Source organism: Mus caroli, unplaced genomic scaffold (assembly GCF_900094665.2).
Source record: "Mus caroli unplaced genomic scaffold, CAROLI_EIJ_v1.1 scaffold_9524_1, whole genome shotgun sequence".
NCBI classification, from domain to species: Eukaryota; Metazoa; Chordata; class Mammalia; order Rodentia; family Muridae; genus Mus; species Mus caroli.
The window spans coordinates 1-11177 of record NW_018388966.1 but is presented as its reverse complement, the minus strand read 5'-3'; the positions used below and the strand labels follow the sequence as shown (position 1 = coordinate 11177).

General features: G+C 42.4%; 1 protein-coding gene across 1 annotated transcript in view; it reads left to right on the top strand.

The window, feature by feature from the left end:
- The window catches only part of LOC110287870 (F-box/WD repeat-containing protein 15-like), a 12872-nt gene extending 3229 nt beyond the window's left edge, over positions 1-9643 (top strand). The window contains exons 2-7 of the mRNA XM_029473765.1: positions 2931-3140; positions 4562-4720; positions 5585-5795; positions 6906-7084; positions 7376-7500; positions 9476-9643. Coding sequence (XP_029329625.1) covers positions 2931-3140; positions 4562-4720; positions 5585-5795; positions 6906-7084; positions 7376-7500; positions 9476-9581 — 990 coding nt within the window. The 3' untranslated portion in view covers positions 9582-9643. The remainder of the gene's footprint in view (positions 1-2930; positions 3141-4561; positions 4721-5584; positions 5796-6905; positions 7085-7375; positions 7501-9475) is intronic.
- Positions 9644-11177: the final 1534 nt, after the last annotated feature.

Sequence of the window (11177 nt, the reverse complement as noted above, 5' to 3'; positions counted from 1 at the left end):
GGTTTTTATTTTGTTATGGTCTCAATGTTTAGAAACATTTTCTCCTACAGCACACTGGAAATGTAACATAATGAACATGATGATATTGGGGTTGGATGTTTTAGAGTGTTTGTTTTTTGTTTGGTTTAGGTTTTGNCAGGTGGGTGGGAGGAGGCTGTTTAGAATGATATCAGGCTATCCTAGAGTTCAGGCTGACCATGGATTCATGGGGACCCTCCTACCTCTGCCTCCTAAGTGCTAGGCAGGATCCAGTGGTGCATCATCATCCTACCTGGCAGGGGGGAGCCAGGAGTATAGTGCGACCTCACCCATGTGAGACTGAGTCATGTGTGTATGGTAATGAGGCCTTCAACAGGTTGCCTTTCAAAGGAGTCAAAGTGCAAGTCACATTTTAGTGATAGATCCTTCAAAGAAGAGATTGCATTTGGAGGGAAGGAGAGGTTATTAATAATTTTCATGCAAATGGAACTAGGGCTTAGAAATAACTATATTGATTGCTGGATATAGTATTTTGCTAACATTAATTATTCCTTTGGCTTTTTGTCATTGATGCTGCTGTTAGTGGAGTGTGTGTGTCTGTGTGTATTTGTTTGTATATATGTGTATGATTTATTTAAAAAAAAAGAGTTCCTTATTTTATTTGCTCTATCTACCTGTACACCTGCATGCCCAAAAATGGCATCAGATCCCAGTATAGATGGTTGTGAGCCACCATGTGGTTGCTAGAATTAAATTCAGGACCTCTGAAAGAGCAGAAAGTGCTCTTAACTAAGAGCCTGCTCTCCTGCCCCTTAATTTTTTTTTAACCTAAAGGAAATCCTGGAAGAGAACCTGTTTTTCTCATTTGCCATGATTGTTGCATTGATGATACAATAATCAGTTTTGAATTGATTCATTGGGAATAGGTTTGTTTCATTTGTTGTAAAACTAAATACTGCCAGAAGTGGTAGGCCAGGTCTTTAACTCCAGAACACAGGACGCAGTGGCAGGCAAGTTTGAATCCTGCCTGGTTTCTATAGAGTTCCAGGAGAGCCAGAGTATAAAGTGTCCCTGTCTCAAAAAACAAAAAACAAAAACACACCTATCCCCACTAGAATTGATGACAGGCCCATGCTCCTTGCTGCACTGTTAGTAAAAGGTGAACTGGCTCTGAGCACGGGGCTGCTGAATGCTCTTCATGCATGTTTGTGGGAGTTGATTCTCCACTTCCATGTGGTTCCTGAGAATTGAACTCCTGTCATCAGGTTTAGTGGGAGGTGCATTTCCCTGCTGAGCCATCTTGGCAGCCATGTTCTACTCCCTGGTCTGTATAGTGAGTGTCTGCTCCCCTCTGAGCATAATGCATGTGTCCTGTTTCCCTGTCCAATCTTGCCACAAGTAATATAGATGTTTGATTTTCTTCTTTGTGTTTCTCTTTATTTTCATGTACAAAGTTATTCTGCCTGCATGTATTTGCATGTGAGGGATTCAGACCTCCTGGAAGTGGAATTATAGACAGTTGTGAACTGCACTGGGTGTTTAGGGAATTGTACCAAGCTCCTTTTGTTAAGAACAGCTGATGGGTCCTTTCAGCCAATGCTTGCTAGTGTATGCAATGGTGTCATTGTTTGGAGGCTAATTATGGGATAGATCCCTGGATATGGCAGTCTCTAGATGGTCCATCCTTTTGTCTCAGCTCCAAACTTTGTCTCTGTAATTCCTTCCATGGGTGATTGTTTCCAATTCTAAGAAGGGGCAAAGTGTCCATACTTTGGTCTTCGTTCTTCTTCAGTTTCATGTGTTTTGCAAATTGTATCTTATATCTTGGGTATTCTAAGTTTCTGGGTTAATATCCACTTATCAGTGAGAACATATCATTTGAGTTCTTTTGTGATTGTGTTACCTCACTCAGGATGATGCCCTCCAAGGAGCTAAAGAGATCTGCAACCCTGTAGGTACAACAACATTATGAACTAACCAGTACCCCGGAGCTCTTGACTCTAGCTGCATATGTATCAAAAGATGGCCTAGTCGGCCATCACTGGGAAGAGAGGCCCATTGGTATTGCAAACTTTATATGCTCCAGTACAGGGGAATGCCAAGGCCAAAAAGTGGGAGTGGGTGGGTAGGGGAGTGGGTGGGAGGGTATGGGGGGACTTTTGGGATAGCATTGGAAATGTAAATGAGGAAAATACCTAATAAAAAGTAAAAATGAAAAAAAAAATGAAAGACATAAACCTTCCCATAAATTAGCATATAAAATCTCATCAGAATTATTATTTGGTTAAAACATGGTAGGTTGATGTTGTGGGCTTGAACAGGAATGGCCCCCATAGGCTCAGATTTGAATTGCTGCTCATTAGGGAGTGACTCCACTTGACAGGGGTTAGAAGGTGTGGCCTTTTGGGGAAGTGTGTCACTGGAGGTGGGCTCTGGGGTTTTAAATGCTCAAACCAGGCCCAGTGTCTGAGTCTTCCTGCTACCTGTGGATCCTAATGCATCTCCCCAGCACCCAGGTGTCCATCTTTCTGCAATGATAATGAACTAAAACCTCTGAACTGTAAGCTAGCACCAATTAAATGTTTTCTAAGGAAAAAAAAAAAAAGAACAGCTGATGGTCTTAACTGCTGAGCCACCTCTGCAGCCATGTGTTTATTTACTTTTATTTATTTATTTTTGAGATAGTCTTGTAATNTAGTCCCAACTGGCCTGCATCTTGACATTGTAGACCAGACTGGCCTCAAGATAGTAATGACTTTCCTGCCTCTACCTCCCAAGACTGGGATTCTAGATCTATGCTACCATGTTCAGTGAGGGATGCTTAGAAATTGCATATTCTTTTCTTGTAAGTAAGAAGGGATTCCAGTCTGGTCAAGGTTTCCAATTGAACCTGGTAGGTAAAAGCATTTGAACTAGAGGTGCTCAGACATGATGATGCTCTTGTTCTCCAGGGTGCTATGACCTGGGTAAGCCCAGAACAGCCAGCCTATATCACACGGATGACTACGCTCCCTGAGATGCAAATTGCAGTCACTGTAGATATGCAATCAAATATCAAACTATGGGACTGCCACAACAGGGAAGTTTTGGCGACTAAGGGCCTGTTGTCTTCCTGTCAATTACTGCAAGCTGTCTTTACAAATGATATCCCAATTGTCTTGGTAAGTCACAGGCACCCCACCACCACCACCACCACCAAATCTGGAATAGTCACACAGAATAAAACACTTGCCAATTTGAGGTCCCATTACTGTCAAATCTCAACTTTCCTTCTTGGAGTCTCTGAAAATACTCAGAGTCAATCACAGAATACCATAAACATGACTATCCCTTAGCCTTTGACACATTAAAATTCTTTCCTGGCATCTGGGGAGAAGTGGCTCAGTGGGGAGCAGTGTTTGCCTTGCAAGCGTGAAGATCCAAGTTCAAATCCCTGACACTCACATAAAAAAAAAAGGGATGTGGCTAAATGTGCCTGTTACCCCAGTGTTGTTGGGGATGAAAACACAAGGGTCACTGGGACTAAATGGCTGCTAGCCAAGATAGCCTAGCTCCAGGTCCAATAGAGTCTCTCTCAGGAAATCAGAAGAAGGGTGATCTAACAGGGTACAGGGCAGCCTTCTCTGGTTTCCATGTATGCCCCAGTATATAATCTCCATACACATGCTTAAGTATAGAAATAACAAGCACAAGAATGCACACACACACACTTTTTCTAAGTGATTTTATATCTTTTTATCTTTGAAATGTTTATTAGTCCTAAATCCATGAATTTGGTTGGAGACAGTAGAGAAAAATGTGAATTTTATCACATATACAGAAAAATGAGTAATGCTGATAGCCCAGTTAGTGCTGGGGAAGAGTGTTTTAGGGTGGAAAATCTTGACACACACCCTACCTCATGAGTTTAAGACTGAGTATGATGATACAGTCCTAGCTGGCCTAGAACTCACTGGGTAGACTAGGGTGGTCTAACTCACAGAGATCAGGCGCCCTCTGCCCTCTGAGAGTTGGGATTTAAGACATATGTTAGCATGCCCTACAAAAGGTTTTTAAAAAATAAATCCTGCAGGGCATGGTGGTGCATGTCACAGAGGCAGATGAATCTCTTGCATTTGAGGCCAGCCTGGTCTACAGAATAAGTTCCAGTATAGCCAGGGGTGCAAAATGAAATCTTTTTTCAAAAAATTCAAAAGGGAAAAACAATTATTTGGTGTGTGAATATTTTGCATGCATGTACATATATGTATCAACTCTCTCTCTCTCTCTCACACACACACACACACACATGCACACACACACACACACACACACACACACACACACACACANCACACACACACACACACACACACACACACACACACACACATACACACAGAGTTACCTACTGAGTCATCCCTTAGGTCTAGAGAGCCTTATTCCATGGGATCAGCGTAGACTCTCTGAGAGGCAGGCTGGTCACAGCTCTGGGTCTCATTACTGGACTTGGAGACACAGTGGTGAATCTCAGAGCAGATAACACTGCTTCCTCCATGCTTAACCTTTCCCCACTGACCTGGTGCCGCTGCTCTGATTTCAGGTAGGTGACATCTCGGGGAACCTCTACATCCTTAGGATTCCTGACTTACACCTCATTTCCAAGGTGAATGTATTTCCATACAGTATTGATGAACTCCACTGCTCTCCTCAGAAGAAATGGGTCTTTCTGATAGGGAAACACCGACATGTCTTGACAAAGGTAGGTGGGTTCTAGCAACTCCAGGGTGAAGGTGGCAGACAGTGGGAAAGTCCAGTCCTCAGGGAGGTCCGGGCAGACCACTCCCCTTCTCCTAAGCCTTATCATAAGAAAAGCCATCCTACAGTCAGGAAAGAATAATGTGCTTGTTAGCAGTCACGTGACCAGTCACAATGGCAAATGTCTATTATAGTGAAGTATCCTTCAACTGTGGCTCAGCCAAAGAATAAAAGCAGGTGAAATAACAGTCCCAGACACCTTTGTTGGATAGAAAGCAATTTTCAATCACTGGCTGACATGAACAACAGTGGCTGATGCATTTCAGATAAGTGCTACCATACCCAATGCTTTATATACTGCCTTCTCTCTTAACTGCCAGCTCTCTGGTGCCTGGTTGTTAGGTACTGGGAGAGCAATGGTCTGTGCAGAGTTCTGTACTCCTGAGGGCCCTTGCATATTTATTTAGTTTTATATATTGATATACATTCAAAGCAGCCTGGGTTACAGTATGACAGTCTTAATGCTTCAGTTAAAAAAAAAAGTCCAGAACACCCTTGGACTAGTCCTCTGCACAGGAAAAATGTACTTAACCAAGCTCTGCCAGATGCGTCCATTGGGGTAGGATGACCAAGGGGCCTCATGACCAGGGTCAGGGACTCCATTCTGTCTCTGAATATGATGGGAGGGGCAGGAAGAGGCTGAGTTTTTCTGACCCTGAGTGGGAGCAATGACTATTCCTCCCTGTCCTGGGTAAAGAACAGATGCAACCACTCTTTGGTTTCTTTCAAAAGCCCCTTGTCTTGAGTGTGCTTGTGCCAGACTCCTGAGATTTACTCTTCATTGATTCCACTGGGCAATACTCTACAGGTGTTTTACATGAACAGCTTACTGAGGCCATCAGAATTCTCTGACCCAGTGTCTACCATTCTCGAATTTCCATTATGCCAAGGAGTCTTCTGGACCCCAAGAAGGGAAGATAGGATAACCCTGATGTCCAGTACTATACCCCCAAACATCACAAAATTTGGCACATTTGATATGAAGCTGGAAGTGATCGGGAACAAATTAAATGTTCAAGGTAAACCTTAGAAAATTCCAAAGCCAGGCATGATGGCACACGCCCCAAAATCAGCAGAGTGAGTCAGGAAAACTGCATAGAGGTTGCTGTCTCACAAACAAAACAGATGGATCTGACAAGATGGTTTAGAATGTGCACATGCATACATACACTTACAGAGATGTATACATATATACACACACACACACACACACACTGAAGAATTTAAAAAAATAAAAATAAAGGGCCAAGAATTTGTAGTGCACACCTTAAATTCCAGCATTTAGGATGAGAAGCAATTAGAATTTCCCGGGTTCCAGGTCAGCCTAATCTATGTTGTGAGCCATGGATGCATACTGAGACCTTGTCTCAAAAACAAAAAAACCCCAAATGGCGAGCAATAACGAATTATATTATGGGGTGGCAAAATGTTTAGGGCAGTAGTTCTCTACCTCTGGGTTGTGACCCCTATGACAAATTTCTATCTTCAAGAATACTTAAGTCACGAATCTTAACAGTAACAAAATTACCATTATGAAGTAGCAATGAAAGTACCTCTATGGCAGGGCAGATCCCCCTCCCCACACTGCCACATGAGAACTGTATTAAAGTTCTCTGTCTAGCCATGGCTAACCTGGAATTTGTTCTGTAGACTAGATTGTCCTCAAAGTTGGAGATCCACTCGATTGTGCCTGACTGTGGATCACCATATGATGATACTCCACATGAGGTTTTTGTAAAGGGAGCAGGATGCTCCTTGGCCCGATGTAAACTTGTGCCTGTTTGATGGTCACTATAATAGCAATCTACAGTTTTCTCAGGGAGACTTGTTTCCATTTTTGTCATGCATTAGGGACTGGGTACTACTGTCCTTTGCCAGTACAGTTGTCTTTGCAATGTTTAAGCTAGTGACTGTCCACACCATCCCTATATCATAGCCTGCTTTTCTGTGTCCAAGGACATGGACTTCACAGGACATGAACTTGTCTGACCAATGGACTGTTTTCATTGTCTCTTTCAGAGTAGCATGCCATGGAAGGAGGGATATACTTTTCAGTAAGCATTAAGGATATTTCCCTTATTTAAGTGACTGAATAAATTGCCTCTCTGTTTTCGGTTTGTTTGGAACAGGACATTTGGTAGCTAGTTTCTCTTTGCAAGACTACAAGGAGCGCGCAGAATGGATGGGAGTCAGTGATAAGGATGTGATTGTTTGTTCAACTGGATCCTCTCTCTTGCTCTTCGACATAAATGGTCTCCGTCTGCAGAAATTTCAGTACTGCCCAGAAGAGATCTTGAGACTATGGGTGGTATGTTTGGAATGTGTTCCCTCCAGTGGGGTATTTTTAAAATAGATTTACATTTTTAAACTTCATACTGTTGGGGTGTGTGCACATATGCATTTGTCTGTGTGTGAACACTTGCAGAGGTCACAGGCAGACTTCCTGGTGTTAGTCTCTTTCTTTTTCCCTTTACATTGGCTCAGAGCACCAGGTTTGCTCAGCAAGTGCCTTTACCTGATGAGCCATCTCCTAGGCCCTCTCCCTGTCTTTTTATGTGACATTGACTCCAGTCTACTATCACTTGGGTATTCTTTGAAGGACCCTGTTCATGTCATTGTCACCTGTAACAATGGCTCTTTGGATGTGTACGCGTGGGACGAGAGAAGCCCACTGCTCAGGAGGTGTTATCGACTACAAAAAAGGGGATATCTGCCACCGTCTGGGTAAGCTCTGCTTCTTGACTTAAACTAGAATTAATTTTAAACCATTTCTGGGGCTGGATAGTTTGTTCAGTCGTTATGAGCACTGACTGCTCTTCTGGAAGACTTGGGTTCAATCCCCAGCATTCACATGGCAGCTTATACTGTCTGTAACTCCAGTTCCAGGGCATCTGACAGAAACCTTGACAAAAATGTATTGAAAGCAGTGTTGAACATATTAAAAAGTTCTATATAAAAATGCACTGTTAAAAGACAGAAGAACTTTCTGTGAAAAGATAGGACTAAATTTATGATCTCCAGCATCACACAGAACAGACGTTGCGCTATAAATGTCTAATATGTAAATAGTAGAGTCAGGAGGGTCCAGAAGTTCAAGGTCATCTTCTGTAAGTTTGGCAGCCAAATTGGGTTCATTGCAAAATCATCACAAAAACAAAACAAAACAAAACAAAACAAAACAACAACATTAACAACAACAAAAACCTGGCTAAGCACAACACACACTTTTAATCCAGGCAGTTGCTAGTTGGCTGCTAAGTTGCATAGCAGCCAAGTTGCTATCTTGTCAGTTTAAGGCCAGCCTGGTCTACAGAGTGAGTCCCAGGGCAGCCAGGGATATAGAGCAAGGTTCTGTATTAGGAAAGAAGGAAGGGAGGGAAAAGAAAGAATTGCTAGTTCTGGGAACTCAGCACATACAGTTCTGTCAACAGTCTCAGGGCCACAGTAGAAGTGTGGGGGGAGGGGACTGTTTCCTCATATACTCTTTAACAGAAGGATGGGTTTTCCTGAGTGCAGCCCCCTCTTGGGTACCTTCATCAGTGAGCTGTTATCATCTCCATTTGCCTAACTTCCTTTAACTTTTACTTGCCTTCATCGTAATTCTTTTCAGTGGTCATGGTGTGGTGTTACAGTCCCCAAACCCTGCACCCAGGCTGCTGAACTGAAAGTTGATTGCCAGTTTGCAAGACATTTTTAACCCATCTCCCCCCAAAAAAGTAAAAGAAAAAATGAATCTCCCCACCTTATTGGATTTCTCTGTGTAAACTCTAAATGCTATGTGGTTAAGGCTAGCCTCAAAGTTTGTGTATCCAGGGCTTGCCTTGAATCCTGAACCATCCCCTCTCACTCAGTCTCAGGTTTTTAAATTGGTAATTAGTTTCTTCTCCTTCAGGATTTGGAAAGGGCTCTACAATGTCCTCTGGCTTCTATGATGTGCTGAAACATCCCTGTCATGGGGGTCTGTCATGGATGTCATGGATGATAGTCGTCCTTGGAAATATGCACAGTTACTCAAAATTAACCTGAGATGGCTCAGAACTTTATGCAAAGCCACCAAGCCTGACAAGTTCAGTCTCTGGAACCTATTGGTGAAAGGAGAGAACTGATTCCCACAACTTATTATCTGCTCACTCAACTCATAGGAGCATACACATGCACCCCCATTAACGCACACACATACCAAACACACTCACACATACATATACAAGCACACATAGACACACATACCCATGGATATAAGTACACATGTGTGTGGTCACACATGCACACACACAGGCATGCACACATAGGCACATACCCATTCAGGTGCACACACGCACACACATACTCAAGCACAAACACACACACACACACACACAAGTTGACACCTACACACATGACTACTAAGTATATATTTTTTGTTTATTTTATGTATATAAGTACACTGCAAATGTCTTCAGACACACCAGAAAAGGGTATCAGATGCCATTACACCTGGTTTTGAGCCAATATGTGGTTTTTGGGAATTGAACTCAGGACCTCTGGAAGAGCAGTCAGTGCTATAAAACACTGAGCCATCTCTCCAGCACCAAACGAAAAAAAATATTTAAAAGTTTTAAATAGATTTAGGACTGTGATAAAAAGACAGCCCTTTGATTATCAGTTGATAAACCTCACTCCCATTTGAGTACTGACATCTTGGTTGTTTCTCCTTTTGCAGCTTCATTATCAAAACATTATGTGATGATGTGAGCATAATTTTAGTGATGACTAATAGTCCCATCCCCTGCTTTCTGATGGCATATACCTTGAAAGTCTTCTCTTGAAAACTGAGTGGGTTGTGTGCCCTCTTCCTTAATGATAATAAAGGTCTATTTGCAAGCACAAGTTGGCGATTTCAGTGTTGCTTATCAGTGAAGCAGCCAAATTTGGTGGTGAACACCTTTAATCCTGACTCTAGGAGTCAGAAGCAGATGGAAGATCTGAGTTCTGAGACCAGCCTGGTCTACACAGCTAGTTCCAGGCTAACCAGTTTACATTAAGAGAACCTATCTCTGAAAGAAAAACTATGACCAAATGTACACATGCACTCATGTACACACACACACACACACACACACACACACACATTTGGCTGTGGCATCTGTCATTTCATTGCTATAGGGTTGACTCAGATGAGCAGGCCATGTGGGCAGCTTATTACCGCAGAAATCTTGTGGCAAATTAAAATTAAAAAAAAAAAACTTTTTGAGACTGTAATTATCCCTTCACCAATTCCTCCTTTAAACCTTTCCATATACCTCTCCTCACTGTTCTCTTTTGAATTCTTGACTGATTTTTTTCTCTCAAACCACTTTTGAAATCAAGGGCATGTAGGCTGGAGAGATGGCTCAACAGTGAAGATCACTTGCTGCTCTTCTAGAGGATCTGAGTTCAATGCTACCACATAGACAGCAGCTAACATCTGTCTGTAACTCTAGGGGATATAGTACACTTCACACAAATGTACATATAGGCAAACTAGCAACACACATAAAATCTTTTGAGAGAGAGAGAGAGAGAGAGAGAGAGAGAGAGAGAGAGAGAGAGAGAGAGAATAACAATTATTAAAAGCCAGGTGGTGGGAGAGCACACCTTTAATCCCACATCGTGGCAGACACAGTCGGCCAGAACTGAGAACAAGCCAGCCTGGTAAACAGAGCCAGTTCCAGGACAGTCATTGCTATGTATGTATATGAATAGAGAGAAACCCTGTCTTGAAAAACCTTAAAATGGAAAAATTAAAGTTAATTGAGCTTATGGCTTAAAAGGATTAGAGTCAATAGGGTGGAGCAAAGACATGGAGACAGGAACAGTGAAGAGTGCACATCTTGATCTGCACATAGGAAGCAAAGAGACAACATGGGAATGAATGGCAAGTCTTTTTAAACCTCAACACATGTCCACAGTGACACAACCCCTCCAACAGAGCCACACCTCCTAATCCTTCCAAATAATTCCACCAAGTATTGACCAAGCTTATGGGAGTCATTCACATTCAGATTACCAAACATGCACACACATGCAAATCACAAAGAATTATGCAAAGAAAGAAACCCCATAGCTCAACCACTTGTGAGACAAACCTAAGGGACCCTCAACCATATGTTGAGCTCAAGGCCAACCTGGGTTACATGACACCACCTCTCAAAAGAAATAAATCCAAGGCACTAGAGACAAGCCTTGAAAGTTAAGACAAGAGCCGCTCTTCCAGAAGACCCAGGTTCAATTCCCAGCACCCACAGGACAGTTCAAAACTGACATCCTGTTCAGGGATCCACAGCCCTCTTTTGGTCTTTGAGGAATCTACAAGCTTTTGATGCACATTGAGGCAAAACATATATATATATATATATATATATATATATATATATATATATATA